The sequence below is a fragment of the Aquarana catesbeiana genome, linkage group LG05 (assembly GCF_042186555.1).
Source record: "Aquarana catesbeiana isolate 2022-GZ linkage group LG05, ASM4218655v1, whole genome shotgun sequence".
Lineage (NCBI taxonomy): Eukaryota > Metazoa > Chordata > Amphibia > Anura > Ranidae > Aquarana > Aquarana catesbeiana.
The window spans coordinates 644,232,758-644,254,756 of record NC_133328.1 but is presented as its reverse complement, the minus strand read 5'-3'; the positions used below and the strand labels follow the sequence as shown (position 1 = coordinate 644,254,756).

The window sequence follows — 21,999 nt, the reverse complement described above, 5'->3', positions numbered from 1 at the left end:
TTGGCTGTCAAGAGTCTTGCAGTGCCTCATGGAACTTGTAGTTCTGCAACAGTTGAAGGGCCAAACTGCAAGACACGTTGGGGTTGATTTACTCAAATTGAAGAGTCCAAAATCTGTGCATGGTAGCCAACCAGCTTCTAACTTCAGCTTGCTCAATGAAGCTTTGGCAATGAAACCTGGAAGCTGATTGGTTTCTCTGCAGATCTGCACCAGGTTTTGCATTCTCCAGTCCCCCCCCCCCCCCCCCTTATTCTGTCTCTGGGGGTCATGCCTTTGGCAGTCAAGTCTTGCAATGCCTCATGGAACTTGTAGTTCTGCAACAGCCAGAGGGCAGAAGTTTGCCTAGGGGGTTTTAGAAAATGGTGGGGGTGGGGCTTTGGCGGATGGGGGCGGGGCTTTTGTGTAGGGCTGAAATGATTTATCAATAATGAAAATTGTTGTCGACGATTTTCACTATCGATTCTTTGGTCTGCACGCACCTTCCTCCCTGCCTGTCAGTCCTGCCTCTGTCCCAGTGTTACACAATACCCTGTGTACAAGCCGCGCTCATGTGACCAGGCAGGTCCGCCTCTCTCCTCCTCGCTGACATCAGCGGGGTATTCTCAGCCCCGCCCGCCTTGCTGCCTCGAGGGAACAGAGAGAGGAGAGAGGCAGCGGTGAGCGGCGAGCTGCGACAAAGTAGCGGCTTACTTTTAAAGTACAGTGGCAAGACATTCATACAATGGCAAAACATTGGTAACTCTGGGAGGACAAGTGCCCCATCATTGGTGTTCTGGGAGGGAATAGTGCCCCATCATTAGTATTCTTGGGGAGGGGGCAAATAGTGCCCCATCAATGGGGTTCTGGGAGGGGGGGGGGCGAATAGTGCCCCATCATAGGTATTTCTGGGGGGAATAGTGCCCCATCATAGGTGTTCGGGGGGGGGCGCATAGTGTCCCATCAATGGTGTGTGTGTGTGGGGGGATAGTGCCCCACCATTGGTATTTCTGGGGGAAATAGTGCCCCATCATTGGTGTTCCTAGAAGGGGGAATAGTAGTGCCTCATCATTGGTGTCCCTGGGGGGGGGGGGGGGATAGTGGCCCACCAATAGTGTTCTGGGGGGGGGGGTGGGCGAATAGTGCCCCATCAATGGTGTTACGGGGGGGGTGATGGTGCCCCATCATAGGTACAGTATTTCTGGGGGGAATAGTGCCCCATTGTTGGTGTTCCTGGGGGGGGGGGTTCTTGTACTATAAACCCCATCATGACAGAGTACCTGTATGTGACCTGTGTAACACTGTTTGTTTTTTTCGTTAATATTTTAAATAAATGAAAAAATGGCGTATTATTTATTATTATTATTATTATTTTTTTGTTTTGTTTTTATGATTTTTTTTTTTTTCCGATTATTCGAAAAAATAATCGGCCAACGAATCGATTATGAAAATAATCGTTAGTTGCAGCCCTACTTTGGAGGATGCCGAATAAATAGGACCAAAAGGGAGCAAATCCCAGACGTTCCTTGTTGGGGCTCGTTCACACTAGCAGTTAAGGGGGCGGTAAAAAAAAAAAAAAAAAACCTCATGGTTGAGCCGTGCTGCTACCCTCTTTAGCTGCTGAGGCAGCGGCCCCCCGATTCTGTACACATGCTGCAAGCCACGGCAGGAATTTTACCCCCTGTCGCTTTGGGTGGGTGTAGTGCCTGACGAGTGCGACCCATTCAAGAAAATGGGGCCACCCTGCAACCAACCGCTTACAGTGCACGCAGTTGCGGCGGGCTAGTGTGGGTTTAAAGGGGTTAAAGCAGGCAGCGAGAAGGTGTTCCAATGCCTCCTCACCTGCCCCCAATCCCCCCCCCCCCCCATCACTCTTGTCGCCCCCATTGACACACGTATTATAGGGGGGCCTTCACTCTGACGTGGAGATTTTTACTTCGCCGTTTGTGGCGTGTGCAATAATGTCAGGTTCACTATCAATATCTCATTATCTCCCCCCCTTTTTTTTTTTTTTTCTGACAACAGATGTCAAAGGAATGTATTCCAGAACCTCACCCCCCCCCCCCCTTTTTCTAGTTTGCCTTCTCCGTACGGCTGCGGCGGTATCCTGCGGGGGTTTAATCCTCTGATTCCTCGGGAATTCGGCACATGGAGGCCTGCAGAGATCTAGAAGTCTTTTTATAGCTGGAGGATAAGCGTTCCTGGGTTCACTTCCAAGAGGCAGCGTGAGAGAAATGCAGAGTTGGTCCTTGTGGGGGGGGGGGGGGCGCGGGGTGTCGGTTTTTTTAAAGCTGACCTGTCATTAAAGAAATACAAGGCTTGCCTGGAAGAGGAGACTTCGGGATCTTGGCTCTGGTTTCCTTCGTCGCCGGAAGTTTACTCTTCAAAGTAGGGGATCCCAGCACAAGGTGAGGGGGGGGGGGATATGCATACGTGGCCTGTTTCTTTAACAAGACCCCACACCCACCCTGTGCTGGGCACTTTCTGGTCTCTGTACCTCTGTAATTGCCCTTACTACTGCTTTCTGTTGTCCCAATGACTATCCCTGCAGCTATCGACCATACCCAGCATTGTACACTTTGTGGCATGCCTCTGCCCCCATGTGACCATGTTTGGGTCTGGTGACTGGCCATTGAGGCCCCGTGCGTTGCGTTGTGAAAAATAGCTTGACAGTTTTTAACACAAAGATGGCAGATAGCTGCTGCTTGGGTTGCATCTAGCAGAAGGGTAAGTGTTTGGGCTGGATCCACCGGAAAGGGTTGGCATTTAGGTTAGGGCCAGTGGGATGGGTAGTGCTCATGTTGGGGCCACCGAGGGCTCTAGCTTTAAGGTTACAACTAGCCACAGGGTTGTCGCAAAGATTGGCGCTCGCAGGAGGGTTAGTGCTAAGCTTGTGAATGGCAGGAGCATTAGCATTAGGGTTGTGGCCATCAGGAGGGTTGGTGCTAAAGTTGCAGCCGGCAGGAGGGTCGGGTGGATTTGATTTAAATCAAGTCGATTTTAAATCCTAATTTTTAAAAAGCAACTGTCATCTCTGTTCTGAAGCGGCTCCTCCTCTCGACCCGCTGTTGGCCCCTCCTCTTGACCCGCTGTTGGCCCCTCCTCTTGACCCGCTGTTGGCCCCTCCTCTTGACTCGCTGTTGGCCCCCCTCCTCTTGACCCGCTGTTGGCCCCCCTCCTCTTGACCCGCTGTTGGCCCCCCTCCTCTTGACCCGCTGTTGGCCCCCCTCCTCTTGACCCGCTGTTGGCCCCCCTCCTCTTGACCCGCTGTTGGCCCCCCTCCTCTTGACCCGCTGTTGGCCCCCCTCCTCTTGACCCGCTGTTGGCCCCTCCTCCTTTGGCTCCTCCTCCTCTGTTGGCCCCCCTCCTCTTGACCCGCTGTTGGCCCCCCTCCTCTTGACCCGCTGTTGGCCCCCCTCCTCTTGACCCGCTGTTGGCCCCTCCTCTTGACCCGCTGTTGGCCCCTCCTCCTTTGGCTCCTCCTCCTCTGTTGGCCCCCCTCCTCTTGACCCGCTGTTGGCCCCCCTCCTCTTGACCCGCTGTTGGCCCCCCTCCTCTTGACCCGCTGTTGGCCCCCCTCCTCTTGACCCGCTGTTGGCCCCCCTCCTCTTGACCCGCTGTTGGCCCCCCTCCTCTTGACCCGCTGTTGGCCCCCCTCCTCTTGACCCGCTGTTGGCCCCCCTCCTCTTGACCCGCTGTTGGCCCCCCTCCTCTTGACCCGCTGTTGGCCCCCCTCCTCTTGACCCGCTGTTGGCCCCCCTCCTCCCGACCCGCTGTTGGCCCCCCTCCTCCCGACCCGCTGTTGGCTCCTCCTCCCCACCCGCTGTTGGCTCCTCCTCCCCACCCGCTGTTGGCTCCTCCTCCCGACCCGCTGTTGGCTCACTGACGGTCCTATTAACTTTAATAGAATGGCTGGTGATGCGGCAGTGACACAAGGTGAGGGACGTGGCGGCAACAGGGGAGTGGGATGCCCGCTAACAGGCACTGCCATGATGGATCTGAAATGACAGGTCCTCTTTTAAAATGTAAGCACTTATTCTTGCTGGTAGTTAGAATCTTTAAAGCGGAGTTCCACCCAAAAGTGGAACTTCCGCTTTAAGCACCCCCCCCCCCTTACATGCCACATTTGGCATGTAATTTTTTTGGGGGGGGGGGGGGAGAGTGTGTGACTACTTTAGAGAGGGGCTTCTGGCCCCACTTCCTCCTTCCGCCCATGAACCGCCTAGGTGCCTCCTCCTTTCCCCTAGGTGGTCGATCCCTCTCTACAATCTTCTGGGACACGTGACAGGTCCCAGAAGATTGCCTGTCCACTGAGAGAGCGCAGCGCGTCTCGCGCATGCGCAGTGTGTGCCCAGTTGTGAAGCCGCAAGCTGTCCCGGCCCGGTGCCCACCAACTGGCATGTCGTTGGGGGGGGGGGGGGGGAGTGTGTACCTTCTTTTTAGTGGGACTTCCTGTCCTACTTCCTCCTTCCTTTTCTTGGCCACCTAGGCGACTCCTCCTCTCCCCTTATTCGGCCCCTCCCTGCATGCGATCTTCTGGGACACGTCACAGGTCCCAGAATATTGCCTGGCCAATAGCAGAGCGCAGCGCGACATGCGCAGTGCACACCCAGCCGTGAAGCCGCAAGCTGTCGCGGCCGGGTGCCCACAGTTGCTATGACGGTGAGGCGGAGAGGAGGGGGAGAGGAGCGAGGCTGTGGGCGGCCGCATCACTGAACCGTGGGACAGGTGAGTGTCTGTTTATTAAAAGTCAGCAGCTACGCTTTTTGTAACTGCTGACTTTTAATAAACTAAAAAAAGGGGTGGAACTCTGCTTTAATATTTGCAAACAAAATGAAGGTTTCCTATTTAGGATAATAAGCTGTCAGGTTAGGAAAAACGGAAACATCAGAACTGATTCAATCATACAGTTTGTAGTGTACATAGATTTGCAAAACAACGGGATAAAGGAATATTCCTGAACTTTCTTTTATTTCATGGTTACTGTGACATTGTGTGAGGCATCAATGCAGTGCATGTTATCTCAGCTTGCAGAGCTTGGATTCACTGAATGATTTTACCAAAAAATGGTAAATATTGCAAAATAAACAGCCTCATGCTACATAACCAAGCTCCATTTCATGCTGAATAAACTACCGTATATACTCGAGTATAAGCCGAGTTTTTCAGCACATTCATTGTGCTAAAAATGACCCCCTCGGCTTATACTCGAGTCAAGCACTTTTCTGTAGCAGAGAATGACATTTTCCGAACCCCAAATTTGGTGTGCAAACCCAGTGGTAACACTACAACATATCCAAAGCTGTAGTTCCTAGGACCAAGTGACCCCCGAGATACGGGGCCCCAAAGTCGGTTCAGAAAATGTCATTCTCTGCTGCAGAAAAGTGCTTGCCATTTTCCGAACCGAATTTGGGACCCCGTGTATCGGGGCTACTTGGAATTCCAGCTTTGGATGTGTAATAGTGCTAGTTCCACTGGGTTTGCACACCAAATTTGGGGTTCCTAGCACTAAGTGGCCCCGAGATACGGGACTCCAAAGTCGGTCAACTGTGTCCATCTGCAGAAATGTCATTTCAGGACCCTTCGGGTCCAGAGGCCTCAAATTTTTGGCTGCAGCTAGGGGGCATCTAGGAACCCTTAACTACCGAGTTTGAAGTTCGGGGGACCTATGGCTGCAAATGGGCACAGTGAGGCTGCAAATGGGCACAGTGAGGCTGCAAATGGGCACAGTGAGGCTGCAAATGGGCATTGTTGACCCTCTTTTCTACTTACAGTAGCTGCGCATTTCTCACCCTAGGCTTATGCTCGAGTCAATAAGTTTTCCCAGTTTTCTGTGGTAAAATTAGGAGCCTCGGCTTATATTCGGGTCGGCTTATACTCGAGTATATACGGTAAATGATTAATGTATCTTAGATAACTATTTTAAGATGGATTTTTACTCCAAAAGCATTTTATTAAAATTAAATTTATATTAAATTTGAAATTTATGAAAATTAAAAAAAAAAAAAAAAAATCCATTGATCTATATCCACCCTGAGGAGGGTTAACATTGGGGTCTGGGTTACCAGGAAAGATGGTGTGAGGCACCCTTAGGTTAGAGAATCCCTCTGTTGTGGAAACTGTACAAAGATCCATCCCTCCAAGCTTAAGGTTGCAACTAGCTAAGGTTGCTTTGGGCAGGAGGGTTGTCGCTAAGGTTGCTTTGGGCAGGAGGGTTGTCGCTAAGGTTGCTTTGGGCGGGAGGGTTGTCGCTAAGGTTGCTTTGGGCGGGAGGGTTGTCGCTAAGGTTGCTTTGGGCGGGAGGGTTGTCGCTAAGGTTGCTTTGGGCGGGAGGGTTGCCGATAAGGTTGCGTCAGGCGGGCAGGTTGGCGCCAAGGTTGGCCCCGGCGGGAGGGTTGGCGCCAAGGTTGGCCCCGGTGGGAGGGTTGGCGCCAAGGTTGGCCCCGGCGGGGGGGTTGGCGCCAAGGTTGGCCCCAGCGGGCGGGTTGGCGCCAAGGTTGGCACTGGTGGGACATTTGGCGCTAAGATTGCATCTGGCAGGAAGGTGGTATGAAGAGCCCAGAGAATCCCTCTGTGGTGGAAACTGCTAAACTCCATTTCTCCAAGCTCCTGCTGCTGGAAGCTCATTTATCTGGAGCCGCCATTGCTGACCACCTGAAATTGCTGGTTACCTGTTTTTCGTACATACCACTGGCCTCATTACTTTTTTGATCCCCTGACCTGCTACAATTATGCAGACTAGGAAAGTCGACCCAGAGTCAGAATTTCTTCTCTTCATACAGTCCACTTTTCGGGACCTCTGGCCTGCCCAATGTCTCTTCAAGCGGAGCAGAAGTCCTAGAAGTGGATCTCTCAGGGACATGTAGCCAAGAGGCCCTTTATTGCCCAGGGAGGGATCTGCAAACTGCTTCAGATTCGACCTGCAGTTTAGTAAATGATAGTACATATAAATCAAGTATAATATATATAAATCAAATTATATTACATAAAAATCAAATCATCCTTTTTTTACATGACGCTGGCGTCTAATGTCCCGCCATCTCTGAACATTGATGGGAAATGATGTAATGCTGCCTGCGTGATGTTAATTGATCTGAGCTTCCAGGGACAGGTGGCACTATAGACAGCAATTGTTTGTCTCCTCCTACTGATATTTATCATACACATGTATTTATCATACAGAACACATTGGTATTATCTCCTTGTAATTTTGTTTTGTTTTTTTTTTTCTACATGTGTCATCTTACGAACCCCAACAGAGAAGAAGAAAATGAGGTAAGAGTACTGAATGCTTCAACTACCCGATCTGCAGGAGTATTTATTGAAAATGTGGACTCAATGAGGGATTGGTGGGAAGGGGTATGTTGTGGGACTGGAGGGGAAGGAGTATGTTGGTGATCCCTGGTGGGGAGGGGGTAGCGCAGCGGTGATCCCTGGCGGGGAGGAGGTAGCGCAGCGGTGATCCCTGGCGGGGGGGAGGTAGCGCAGCGGTGATCCCTGGCGGGGAGGAGGTAGCGCAGCGGTGATCCCTGGCGGGGAGGAGGTAGCGCAGCGGTGATCCCTGGCGGGGAGGAGGTAGCGCAGCGGTGATCCCTGGCGGGGAGGAGGTAGCGCAGCGGTGATCCCTGGCGGGGAGGAGGTAGCGCAGCGGTGATCCCTGGCGGGGAGGAGGTAGCGCAGCGGTGATCCCTGGCGGGGAGGAGGTAGCGCAGCGGTGATCCCTGGCGGGGGGGGAGGAAGCGCAGCGGTGATCCCTGGCGGGGGGGGAGGAAGCGCAGCGGTGATCCCTGGCGGGGGGGGAGGAAGCGCAGCGGTGATCCCTGGCGGGGGGGAGGTAGCGCAGCGGTGATCCCTGGCGGGGGGGAGGTAGCGCAGCGGTAATCCCTGGCGGGGGGGGGAGGTAGCGCAGCGGTAATCCCTGGAAGGGGGGAGGTAGCGCAGCGGTGATGCCTGGAAGGGGGGAGGTAGCGCAGCGGTGATGCCTGGCGGGAGGAGGTAGCGCAGCGGTGATGCCTGCCGGGGAGGAGGTAGCGCAGCGGTGATGCCTGGCGGGGAGGAGGTAGCGCAGCAGTGATGCCTGGTGGGGAGGAGTTAGTGCAGCGGTGATGCCTGGCGGGTAGAGAATATGACAGTGGTGGGGGGTATGTCAGTGATTACTTTTGGGAGCAGGCGCATCAGCGTGTAGTGATGGGAAGGAGGTAGGTCCATGTGCTCTTGTTGGGAGAAGGTTTGTTGGTATGAACTATAAGGGGTTTGTGCCCTGTGTGGATGGCGGAGGGCAGTGTGCACTGGTGGGGAGGACATATGTTGTTAATTGGTGGGCACATGGTTTGTTGGGTTCACTGGTGGCGAGGACAATGTCGGTGTTCGTTGGTGGGGATAGGAGGTACATCCGTGTGCACTGGTGGGGATTATGTCGGTGTGCACTGGTGGGGAGGGGGTAGGTAGGTGTGCAGTGGTGGAGGAAGGGTTACCATGGTATTTGCTGGTAAAGAGAGGAGGATTATTTATTATTATTATTCAGGATTTATAGAGCGCCAACAGTTTATGCAGCGCTTTACAACATTGGCGCAAGACAGTACAGTTACAATACAAATCAATTCAGGAGTGATCAGAGGGCTCTGCTCGTTAGAGCTTACAATCTAGAAGGGAGGGTCAAGTGGAACAAAAGGTAATAACTGAGGTGATGGAGAAAATGAAAATACAGTTGTTAGGTGTGTGTAGGATAAGTTTTCTGTGAAGAGAAGGGTTTTCAGGGTTCGTCTAAAAGCTAATAGATTAGGAGATAAGCGGACAGATTGGGGGTAAGGCATTCCATAGGATTGGAGAGGCTCTGGAAAAGTCCTGGAGGTGAGCATGGGAGGAGGTGATGAGGGAGCTAGAGAGCAGGAGGTCTTGAGAGGAACGAAGAGAACGAACAGGTTGGTATTTGGAGACTAGGCTAGTGATGTAGCTGGGGGCAGAGTTGTGGATGGCTTTGTAAGAAGTTGTTAGTATTTTGAATTGAATTTGTTGGGTGAGCAGAAGGCAGTGGAGGGATTGACAGAGAGGAGTGGCAGACACAGAGCGATTGGTAAGGTGGATGAGTCTAGCAGCGGCATTCATGATGGACTGAAGAGGTGATAGACTATGTAGAGGTAAGCCAATGAGAAGAGAGTTGCAGTAGTCGAGGTGAGAGATGATCAGGGAGTGAATTAAGAGCTTTGCTGTGTCATTGGTTGGTTAGAAAGGGGCGTATTTTGGAGATGTTGCGGAGGTTGAGGCGGCAAGATTTGGACAGTGATTGGATGTGGGGCTTAAAGGAGAGTTCAGAGTCCAGGATAACACCTAGAACCTTGGCACGTGGGGATGGCCTAAAGTTGTGCCATCAATTTTGACCGAGAGATCCGGGGAAGGGGCACATAGGGGAGGAAAAATTATGAGTTCAGTTTTGGATAGATTGAGTTTGAGGAAGTGGTGTGACATCCAGACTGATATATCTGATAGTAAAATAGTGATACGTGAGGAGACTGAGGGGGTAGAGGAATAGATTTGGGTGTCGTCAGCGTAGAGGTGGTATTGGAAGCCATGAGAGGCTATCAGGTGACCCAAGGAGGAGGTGTAGATTGAAAATTGGAGAGGTCCAAGAACAGAACCTTGGGGGACCCCAACAGAGAAGGGAAGATGAGCGGAGGAAGTAGAGTTGTAAGTAATGCTAAAGGTGTGGTTGGATAAGTACGAGGAGAACCAGCGAAGAGTACAATTATGTCAGTTTTCACTTGTAGGGAGGGGGAACGATTTTGGTATTCACTGGTGGGGAAGGTGGTAGATCAGTAATGAGGCCTGATTTCACCTCTCCTGTTCCTTTGCCTCATAACCGGCTGTATGGTGTGAATACGGTGATTGGTAGATGGGAGTTGCTCTGAAATAATGAGCATTAAAGCTGAACTCCTAGGCAGATATGAAATGTACACATTACCATTATTACATCATTAAAGAAACCCTATCACCAACTTAAAACTTTCATGTAAAAGTACTAAAAGACAGTAGATTTGCTAGCACTTCCTTCTTGCAGGTCATATCCCTCTCCTTTTTATGTAGCTGGTGGGGAAGTAGTAAAGGGGGAATACCATAGAGCAGTGATTCTCAACCAGGGTTCCGTGGAACCCTTGGGTTCCTTCAGAGGTTGCTAGGGGTTGCTTCAGCATTGGGCAATTTCTGCCTCTCAGATAAGTTCCCACTGATACCATTGATCTTTTTTAGCTATCTGTAAGGGGGTAATTCTTCCCAATGACCACAAGTGAAAGGACCATTCTTCCCACTGACCATCACACTATTGTATCATGAGTTGTAGATTTCTAATTTTTACCAGAGGTTCCCCGAGACCGGAGAACTATTTCAAGGGTTCCTCTGTGTTGAAAAGGTTGAGAAAGGCTGCCATAGAGTGTCACTTGACAGTTCTGAGTCTGCTGACATCACATCTAATATGACAGGACCCAGCAGCAGCCTCGGGGCCTTTGGATGTCTACACAAGGGAGACTTTTACGGGTAAACACTATATGTGTGAAATCTGTTCAATGCACATATAATCTTCTACTAATATTTCTTTAAATGCAGTCTTCGGTGCCTGAATTTGACCTGGTATCACCATTTTGCTTTGGAGTTCAGCTTTAATGAAACACACATCGACCCAAATATTAACCTTCTAATCTTCCGAGAATGTTATTAATTTACTGGCACACCTCCTTTTTTAACCATTTTAAACATCCACAAATTTGTTTTCCCTTCTAGGCCAAAAACGAGAGTGGCTCAAACCTTGGGCTCAACAAGTCATCAGCGGCCTTCAAAAGCCTCACATCCAGTAGATTCCTGCCTAAGGGAACCAAAGCAAAGGTTAATTTGGAAGAACAGGGACGCCAGAAGGTCTCGTTCAGCTTCAGTTTCACTAAGAAAACCTTTCAGAACAGATTACGGACGGCTTTGGTTGGAGAGAAGCAGAATGATGCGCAGAATGCCGCCAGCAGCTTATCAGAACAAACCAAGCCTAAAACCGATGGCGTTGAATCCGTTGGAAATGCTTTTGAAGTTTCCCCTCTGAAACCTAAAGTGGAACTTGGAAAAATTCATTTCAGGAAGCATCTTGGCGTTACCAGCAAACTACCAGCACCCCAACCGCCGCCACCACCACCTCCACCCCCACCACCTGCTCCCGTAACGGTTGCGGTACCCACGTCACCCGTAGCTTCAACTAAAGGAGTGCTATTCGAGAACACAAAGCTTTCTCCAGCATCTGACGCTGCATCGGCAACCGCCAACTTGGCTGTAGCATCACCCGAGAAAGCACCATCCAGTACTCTGTCTTCATTATCATTGACTAGCACAAAGGATAATGAAGAGGACTCCATATTCTCTGTTGTGGAGAGCTTAAGCACTCAGGTGGCTGTCGAAAAGGCAGAAAAAGAGACCCTCCCTTCTAAAGATTATTCCCATATTGGGAAAGACGAAAATAATCCAGTCAACGTAAAAAGTGCGAAATCGAATCCCAGCCCTGAAAAACCCAGTTCTAAATTAAAGCAGTCTCACGCTGATACGGCAGTGGTTGGTTCCGAGTCTGACGGAGATTCTGTACAAACCTCCTCAAGCCACCGATCACATGAGGTCAAAAAGGCAGCAAGTAAAGAAAGAGACTCCAAAAGAAGCTCTATAAGTTCGAAAGGGGATGACGGTGGAAAATATCCTTCAACTAGAACAAAGCCTGTAAAGGATGAGAAACATTCTAGCTATTCCAGGTCGGACAGAGATTCAAAGTACTCCTCCTACTCTCGTTCCAAGTCAGATCGTGACAGGAAACGAAGCAGGTCACGATCTAGGTCGAGATCGAGGTCTAGATCTGATCGAGGGCCGAGAGGCGGTTCTTCATATTCCAGATCTGAACGGTCACATTATTATGAGTCCGAGAGACGGTACCATAGAAGTTCTCCCTACAGAACAAGATATTCTCGCTCGTATGCAGATAGCAGAGCCAGAGACAGCTCTGACTCAGAGGATGATTATAGGAGAACCCATTCCAGATCGGGTGACTCTCGAAGGCCCCCATCGTCCTCTCATTCCTCCTCGTACAGAGATTCTAGGACTTCTTCACATTCGAAATATGACAGAGATCCCAAATTAGAGTCCTCTTATGACTCAGATCGAAAAGGAAGAACATCAAGCAGAACTGAAAAAGACTTCAAGTCCTCAGATCGAGAACCTACCAAGAAGGTTTCTCCTCAGAAAGAAGTTGACCTTAAACCAGCATCTTCCCACTCTAAAGTGGACAGCAGCACAAGTTCTGCTAAATCAAATTCTTCCAGAGCATCAGATGCCAAACCAGTGCACGTGAATTCGGGAGCTAAAATGTCCAAATGGGATTTGGACAAAAGACCTGAACGTAAAGAGGGACACGGCCTTGTCAGAAAAGATAGAGAAGAGTCTGCATCGAAGGACATTCCTGACTACAGAAAATGTGATCTCCAGGATTCTCCACCTACACGATCCAAAGATGTTGATCATTCTCATGTTGGAGACACCAAGTCATCAAGTGGTCGGGAATCGAAGTGGAGAAGTTTTTCGTCAGCACCATTGTTTGAAGGCCAAAGAAAAAGTCCTGTTCCCGTAAACGATATCTATTCCCCCGAGCACTCGTGGGATTTTGTCACCCTGAGCTCCACAGATGATGCTCCTGCAGATGAACAATCTGATGTGTCACACTCTGATAGTAGTAACATAGACATTCCTCTTGATATAGAGTCGGAGAAAACTCCTGTAGCTCACAGTGAAGTTGAACAATGCAGTATTGTGGAGACGGGTGATGGAATACATCATCTTAATGGGTTAGGCCATGATCATGGCAGTGCATCGGTCTTTTCAGATCCTGAAGACAAGCCCGTCTCTGTATCAAAGTCCAAACGTTGGAGACTCTTAGACGACAATTTAAATGAGGCAATTCCTTGCCATCCTTCAGACAAAATGGGTATTTCCTTTGACCACAAGGAAGCAATTAAATTGCTAAATTCTCAATCGATTCAAGTAGATGACAATCATACTGTTAAAGACACTCGAGTCAAGCAAACTGTTACAGTTTTGGCTCCAGAAAGCTTAAATGTGTCACGGGCTAAGTCTACTGACAATGAAATTTATGTTGACTCTATGAAGAAAATCTCTAAACGTTGCACACCAGTGAACAGTGATGAGCAACACGAGCCTTGTGGTTTACCTCCCACAGAGCCTTGTACTCCAAAAGCACCTGAAACTGATTCTCCTGTTGAGGAAGAGACCAGGGTCGCCAGTAAAGAGACCAGGGTCGCCAGTAAAGAGACCAGGGTCGCCAGTAAAGAGACCAGGGTCGCCAACAAAGAGACCAGGTTCGCCAACAAAGAGACCAGGGTCATCATTAAAGTTATGATTGACTCTCCGAGCCACAGACAAGTCTCAACTTCATTGCCAATCTTTGAAAAGGATGATGTAGATCCTGTATGGAAAAATACGGAGAGAGAGGAGGCCACACCTGTCCTTCTACCAGAAGCTCCGACTGAGCAGATAGAAGTTCTGAAGGCAAATTACGAGTCTGATGAGGAAGAAGATGATTTTAAGAACGTTCATGTCCAAAGTGTTCAAACCTCAGAGGAAGAGAAGCCGCCACCAATTACCGCTGACAGTAGTACACCTACGGTAAACTTTATAAGTGCCGTCAGAGCTTATTATTCTGACACAGAAGAGAGTGCGAGTGAAGAGAGTGAATCGGAGGATACTGATTCTGATGACAGTGGCCTCCCCAGGAACCGTTTGCAGTCAGTTGTGGTGGTCCCCAAAACTTCCATCATAACCATGGAAGAAGACGATCTACCATCGTCATCCCCAAGTCATCAGGAAAGTATAGAGCAATCTAATGAAAATGAAACAGACTTTCCAGAAGGCCACACTCTGGAGCAAATGGAACATAAAGTCTTTGATCAAATAGATAGTGATTCCAATATGTCACTAGAGGAAGAACAAGTTTGTGCTCCAGAAGTGAGTTCATTTCAGGCCACGGAACCAAGTATCATTCCAGATAAAGCTTCAGAACTGAGACTTATTTCTGTTAACGATTCAGAACCAAGTGCCCCTCCAGTTGACATATCGGAGCAGGATCTAGTTCATGTTCAGACTTCAGAGGAGGTTCCCAGTCCTACTCAGCCTTTAGGACCTTCAGTGCCGGTTCATACTCCCCAAACAGCTCCCATCCACATTCAAGCATCAGAGTCAACTCCAGCCCCAGTCCAGACTCCAGAACCAAGTTATGCTCCAGCTTTGCAGGTAGATGTCATTTCAGTGACTGAGCCAGACAACATTCATGTGTCACAATCGGATGTTGTTTCAGTACAGGCACAAGAGACTGGAACTGTTCCTGTTATGTCCACAGAGCCAGGTCCCAGTAAAGTAATAGAGCAGATTCCCATTGCTGCACAAGCCCCCCCACAGCAGGCTCCAGCGCCAGATCAAACCCCTCAGCAGGCTCCCTTACTGACACCAGCTTCTCAACCATGTCCTGTCCCAATTGAAGCTCCGCAACCATATTCTTCTCCGGTTGAGGTTCCACAACCACATACTGTACCAGTTGAAGTACAGCAATTATTTTCTACTCCAGTCGAAGCCCAACAAATATTTTCCATTCAGGTGCAACAGCCAGATGCTGTTGCATTTCAGGCCTCACAAGCATGCCCGGTTCAAGGTCCACATTTGGGTACGTTTGCAGGGCATATTCCACCGCTCGGTGCATTTCCTTTTCAAGCTTCACAACATGGGGCATTTCCACTTCAAGTAGTACCACCACCCCCACCACCACCATGTCCTGTCCCACTTTCAATACCACCATGCCCCATTCCTGTTCAAGCTCCACAGCCATGTCCTGCTCCAGTTCCGCCCTCGCAGCTGGGTGTTGCCGTTCATGCCCAACAACCAGACATTCCTCATCCAGCCAATGATACTGATGTCAGCACCAGCCACCTTGTGACCGCTGGACAGGGCAATAATGGCGACATGTCCACTAGAAGCAATGAAATGCACAAGTCTTTTATACCTAGCCAGACCAAACCAGCTGCCCATCAGCCTGCTGCTTCAGTACCACCTTCTAAACCTAGTAAATTTGAATCAAAACCCCTCCATACCCCTGATGAGAAACCAGATAGCAGGCAACAGTCAACATACAGCCATGGCCCAGGGGCTGGGGACTTTTCCAGAGCTGATGGTTTCCAGGCAGCTGAAGACTTATCAGATCTCGGTTGGGACTTCTCTCAACCAGAAAAGCCCAGCAGCACATACCAGCCTCCAGACAGCAGTTACATGTACTGTGGGTACCCTCATGGCAGTGGAGTCTGTGACCCCTCTCAGAATTACGGTGAAAGCAACCCTTATTGGGATCCTGGGTGCCACAACCAAGGTCCCATATACAACTACAGCAAAGCCGGTGTCCCGGTTCCCGACTCTCTCACACATTGTTACAACGAAGACGATGAAGACCTTGATGACGATGATCTTGGTTGGGAAGATGACCACGCGCACCACCAGGCCACTAAGTTATACTACGACCGATCCAAAGAAACCGGTTCCGTGCAAGCTCATGAAATCAGCAGCAATTCCGTGAAGGAGAACCTGGCCCGGAACGAAAAGAGGGATCCGTTCGGTAGGGACAGGTCTGAGATGAAAGAAAGGGGGCCGCCCAAAAAACGGCGGCAGGAACTGGGGAGCGATTCTGAGAACGATGCAGAAGCCCTGGAGAAAAGGAGATTGAAAGCGGAGGCCGGCTTGTTGGAGTCTGCTGGCCCAAAGCGAGGAAAAGCCGGCACCATCTGCCCTATGGATGAATTCAGAGACGCTCAACACTGGAAGGAGTTTTCCAAACTAGGAAAAATGCCGCCTTACTTTGACCTCATCGAAGAGAACCTTTACCTTACAGAAAGGTAATGTGCACGCTTATCTAATTTTTTTTTTTTAATTTCAAATTCATTTCCCTTAAATTTTGGTTTTTGAATATTTCAAAGATTATTGTCTCTTGTCTGTACAGTGGCAACTTTGTAACAAATGGCGTACATTTCCAAAAATTACATATACACTATATCGCCAAAAGTATTGGGACGCCTGGCTATACACGCGCATAAACTTTAATGGCACCCCAGTCTTTCGTCCGTAGGGTTCGATATTTAGTTGGCTCACCCTTTGCAGCTATAACAGCTTTAACTCCTCTGGGAAGGCCGTCCACAAGGTTTAGGAGGGTGTCTATAGGAATGTTTGACCATTCTTCCAGAAGTGCATTTGTGAGGTCAGGCACTGATGTTGGACGTGAAGTCCTGGCTCGCAGTTTCTGCTCTAATTCATCCCAAAGGTGTTATATCGGGGTTGAGGTCAGGACTCTGTGCAGGCCAGTCAAGTTCCTCCATCCCAAACTCGCTCATCCATGTCTCTAAGGACCTTGCTTTGTGCTCTGGTGCTCAGTCATGTTGGAACAAGAAGGGGCCGTCCCCAAAACTGTTCCCACAAAGTCGGGAGCATGAAATTGTCCAAAATGTCTTGGTATGCTGATGCCTTTTATGCCGCGTACACACGATCGGAATTTTTGCCTGCAAAAGACCGATGAGAGTTTTTCATCGGAAAATGCGACCGTGTGTACGCTCCATCGAACTTTTGCTGTCCGAATTCCAGCCAGCAAAAGATTGAGGGCAGGTTCTCAATTTTTAGGTCGGAAAAACTTCCTGTGCGAAAATGCGATCATCTGTGGCAATTCCGACGGGCAAAAATTCCTACGCATGCTCGGAAACAATTCGACGCATGCCTGGAAGCATTGAACTTCATTTTCTCGGCTCGTCGTGTTGTACGTCACCGCGTTCTTTGACGGTCGTAAGTTCAGCGAACTTTTGTGTGACCGTGTGTCGGCAAGGTAAGCTTGAGCGGAATCCCGTCAGGAAAGCCATCATATCTTTTTCCGACGAGAAGTCCGATCGTGTGTACGCGTCATAAGAGTTCCCTTCACTGGAATTAAGGGGCCAAGCCCAACCCCTGAAAAAAAGACCCCACACCGTAATCTCCCCTCCACCAAATGGTTTGGACCAGTGCACAAAGCAAGGTTCATAAAGACATGAATGAGCGAGTTTGGGATGGAGGAACTTGACTGGCCTCAACCCCATAGAGCACCTTTGGGATGAATTAGAGTGGAGACTGCGAGCCAGGCCTTCTCGTCCGACATCAGTGCCTGACCTCACAAATGCTCTTCTGGAAGAATGGTCAAACATTCCCATAGACACACTCCTAAACCTTGTGGACGGCCTTCCCAGAAGAGTTGAAGCTGTTATAGCTGCAAAGGGCGGAGCCAACTCAATATTGAACCCTCCGGACTAAGACTGGGATGTCATTAAAGTCCATGTGCGTGTAAAGGCAGGTGTCCCAATACTTTTGGTGATATAGTGTACATGTCATTTTTGGAAATGTATGCCATTTGTTACAAAGCTGCCACTGTACACCCAATATTGAACAATACGGACTTATACTGGGATGCCATTAAAGTTAATGTGTGTGTAATGGCAGGCGTCCCAATACTTTTGGCAATATAGTGTATATGGGCAGGGTAGTTTTGGATGGATATGTAGTTTTTTTAAAGGGCTAGTTCGCCTTTTGGCAAAGCGCGAAAAGTTGAACTCGCAACACACCCTTCCCACCGCACTTCAGCTTCCTCTACATCAGAAGGCCAGCAGCTGCAAAGTTCTGTCCGTCGGAGGAAATGAGGAGGAGACGAGCGACGGTTTCAGCGCCTCTGTTGTGAAATTTGAAGATGAATTACATCAGTTGCCTGCAGCCGAAAAAAGATCATTGAGGGCTTGTTTTTTTGGAATCCTGTTACTGCATGTTAGGAATATGAAAAACATTTACGGGGGGGGGGGTTTACTTAAACTGGAGAGTGCAAATATCTGGTGGAGCTCTGCATAGAAACCAATCAGCTTCCAGGTTTTATTGCCAAAGCTTCATTTAACCACTTCCGCGACCGCCGCACGGTACTTCGACGAGGGATATGAAGAGCTAGCTGCCATAACCGTGATATCCTCTTCTTTGGCCAGCGGTCCGGTTTCCAATAAATAGTGGTCTCTGCGACGGATTCGCCGCGAGATCACTTTTTTTATCGGCGGAGGGCACAGGAGCGTGGTGGCGGGAGGGGCCCCTCTTCCGCCGCCGATTAAAAAAGTGATCTCGCGGCGAATCCGTCACAGAGACCACTATTTATTACTGGAGCCGTCGGCGGAGGTGATCGGATCCTCTTCTGTGTGCGTTGTGGAGATGAGTGAGAGGGAAGATCACCCCCACCCGTCTCCATACCATGGCAGGGCGGAAGCGACGTCAAAACTTGTCACTTCCGCCCATAGCTCCTAAAGAGACTTTGTCATTTGAAAAAAAATGTAAAAAAATTAAAAATGTATTTATTTTTTTATTGCATTTTAGTGTAAATATGAGATGTGAGGTCTTTTTGACGCCCCAGATCTCATATATAAGAGGTCCTGTCATGCTTTTTTTTTCTATTACAAGGGATGTTTACATTCCTTTTGTAATAAAAATAAGTGACACTTTTTTTTTTTTTTTTTTTTTAAAGAATAGTGTAAAAATAAATAAGAAAAAAAAAAAAAAAGTTTTAAACGTGCCCCGTCCCGCCGAGCTCGCGCGCAGAAGCGAACGCATACGTGAGCAGCGCCCGCCTATGAAAACGGCGTTCAAGCCACACATGTGAGGTATCGCCGCGATCGGTAGAGCGAGAGCAATAATTCTAGCCCTAGACCTCCTCTGTAACTCAAAACATGCAACCTGTAGATTTTTTTTTTTTTAATGTCACCTATGGTGATTTTTAAGGGTAAAAGTTTGTCACCATTCCATGAGCGGGCGCAATTTTTGAAGCGTGACATGTTGGGTATCAATTTACTCGGCGTAACATTATCTTTCACAGTTTGAAAATAAGATTGGTCTAACTTTACTGTTGTCTTTCATTTTTTTAATTAAAAAAAGTGTATTTTTTCCAAAAACAAAAAGTGCGCTTGTAAGACCGCTGCGCAACTACGGAGTGACAAAGTATTGCAACGACCGGCCATTATATTCTCTAGGGTGTCAGAAAAAAAAAAAAATGTATAATGTTTGGGAGTTTCGACGTAATTTTCTAGAAAAAAAAAAAAAACCTGTAAACAACAAATCTCAGAGGCTCGGTCCTTAAGTGGTTAACAAGCTGAGGGTAGAAGCTGATTGGCTCCCATGCAGAGCTGAACCAGATTCTGAGTGCTGCAGTTTTACTAAATCTCCCCCCAGAATGTTCATAGTCCGGCATCAGAAGGAAGAAAAAATGTAACGTGTATTGCAATCTATGTGAACTAATAATCACCCTTTTTTTTTTTTTTTTTTTTTGCAAAGCCTTCTAGGAAGGGTATATAGTGGTGTACTTTAAATTCCAGGCTCCTCCCATTCAGGGTGCGTGCTGCAGCGCACAAGTTGTCAGCTTTCAATCAAACCCGGAATGCATTTCCATTTTTAAAGTGAATTCTAAAGTTATTAATTTAAACCCTTCCCACCGCCTCCTCCTCCGCCTCCTCCTCCTGGCCCTTTAACCCCTTCAATACCAGGCACTTAGACACCTTCCTGCCCAGGCCAATTTTCAGCTTTCAGCGCTGTCGCAATTTGAATGACAATTGCGCGGTCGTGCTACACTGCACCCAAACAAATTTTTTATCATTTTGTTCCCACAAATAGAGCTTTCTTTTGGTGGTATTTGATCACCTCTGCGGTTTTTATTTTTTGCGCAACAAATAAAAAAAGACCGAAAGTTTTTCTTTGTTTCTGCTAAAACTTTTTGTAAATAAGTACGTTTTCTTCTTCAATGATGTGCACTGATATGGCTGCACTGACTGGCACTGATATGGCGGCACTGATGGGCACCAATGAGGTGGCACTGATGGGCACTGGTAGGCGGCACTTGTATGCGGCACTGGGCACTCATAGGTGGCACCGATGGGCACTCGTAGGTGGCATTGGTTACTTATGGGTGGCACTGATAGTTGGCACAGATGGGCACTGATGGGCACTGACGGGTGGCACCGATGGACACTGATGGGTGGCACTGATGACATTGGTTGTTTGCAGTGATGCCCCTAAGGGCGGCATTGCTGGGCATCACTGCAACATAATGGTGCCAATCAGTGCCCATTTGTGGGCACTGATTGGCACAGATTGGGCACATGTGGATGGCCATGGGGTACATACCTGGCCATCCACATGTTGCCCCTTCCCTGGTGGTCCAGTGTGGTGATCTAAGGGGGGGCTGCGCTGATAAACAATCAGCGCAGACCCCCCCCTGCCAGGAGAGCCGCCGATCGGCTCTCCTCTACTCGCGTCTGTCAGACGCGAGTGAGGAAAAGCCAATCAACGGCTCTTCCTATTGACAGCGTGATCAGCCGTGATTGGACACGGCTGATCACCTGGTAAAGAGCCTCCGCCGGAGGCTCTTTACCAAGATCGGTGTAGCGGTGTGTCAGACTGACACACCGATCGCCGCGATGCGCGGGCGCGCGGTGGCATGTTATCCTGCTGGACGTCATATGACGCCCAGTCAGGATAACTGAACCACTTCCCGGACGTCAATCCGCTATAGGGCGGGCGGGAAGTGGTTAAAGGATCACTAAAGATAATTTTTTTTTTTTTTAATAACAAACATGTTATACTTGCCTCCACTGTGCAGCTCGTTTTGCACAGTGTGGCCCCGAACCTCGCCTTCTGGGGTCCCTCGGCGGCTGTCTCGGCTCCTCCCCCTGCAAGGACTCAACACCTTCATGTGAGCTCCCTCGCATGGTGTTGAGTGCTTGCGGGCGCACTCCCGTGATACAGCCGGCGGCCATAGCCGCTCACTGTATCACTCGGCCCCGCCCCCCCCCCGGCGCGCCGCGTCATTGGATGTGATTGACAGCAGTGCGAGCCAGTGGCTGCGCCGCTTTCAATCCATCCACTGTAACCAATCAACGGCCAGGCTGAGCGGCGAAGAGGATGTCGGGGGGGCGAGCGTGGGACTTTCGAGGGGTCAGGTAAGTAAAACGGGGGGGGGGGACTAGGGCGGGCCGGTATTGTCGGATGTTTTTTCCACCATAATGCATTAAGGTGAAAAAACTTTTACCTTTACAACCCCTTTAAGACCCCTTTCACACTGGGGCGTTCTTCGGGCGCTTTAGCGCTAATAATGGTGCCTGTAAAGCGCCTGAAAAAAAAATGCCCCACCTGCAGTCCCAGTGTGAGAGCCCGAGTGCTTTGACACTGGGGGGCGGTGCGCTTGCAGATCGTTAGGAAAAAGTCCTGCAAGCAGCATCTTTTGGGGCGATTTGCGAGCGATGTATGCACCGCTCCTCCCCCTTTGGAATGCATGGGCGGCGCTGCATGTAGGGGGTTAAAAGCGTCCCGCCCGCCAAAAGCGCAGCTAAATCTAGCGGTGCTTTACCGCTACCGCCCCACTGTGAAAAGGGCTCTAAGAGCTTCTAGATGCTGGGAGGCGCGCATTTGGGGTCATGTGACCGCTGTTATTGGCCATCGCAGCGCTCACATGATCGGAAAAGCCCCCTATTACAAGTATGCGTCGGAGCTTTCCGATTTCCCCCACCGGCAACTGTGCTGGGAGCGTGCAGAAATTTTCATATTAAGGCCACATACACTATATTACCAAAAGTATTGGGACGCCTGCCTTTTACATGAACTCTAATGACATCCCAGTCTTAGTCTGTAGGGTTCAATATTGAGTTGGCTCCGCCCTTTGCAGCTATAACAGCTTCAACTCTTCTGGGAAGGCCGTCCACAAGGTTTAGGAGGGTGTCTATGGGAATGTTTGACCATTCTTCCAGAAGAGCATTTGTGAGGTCAGGCACTGATGTTGGACGAGAAGGCCTGGCTCACAGTCTCTGCTCTAATTCATCCCAAAGGTGTTCTATCGGGTTGAGGTCAGGACTCTGTGTAGGCCAGTCAAGTTCC

At 49.5% G+C, this 21,999-nt stretch overlaps 1 protein-coding gene across 4 annotated transcripts in view; it reads left to right on the top strand.

The window, feature by feature from the left end:
• Positions 1-21,999, top strand: part of SETD2 (SET domain containing 2, histone lysine methyltransferase) — a 131,827-nt gene that overhangs the window by 31,084 nt on the left and 78,744 nt on the right. For 3 of the 4 annotated variants that reach the window (XM_073632469.1, XM_073632467.1, XM_073632466.1), the window contains 2 exons: positions 7,236-7,251; positions 10,747-15,932. In XM_073632469.1, coding sequence (XP_073488570.1) covers positions 7,236-7,251; positions 10,747-15,932 — 5,202 coding nt within the window. Of the gene's footprint in view, positions 1-7,214; positions 7,252-10,746; positions 15,933-21,999 lie in introns of all 4 variants that reach the window. The other variant, XM_073632468.1, reaches the window with a different exon arrangement.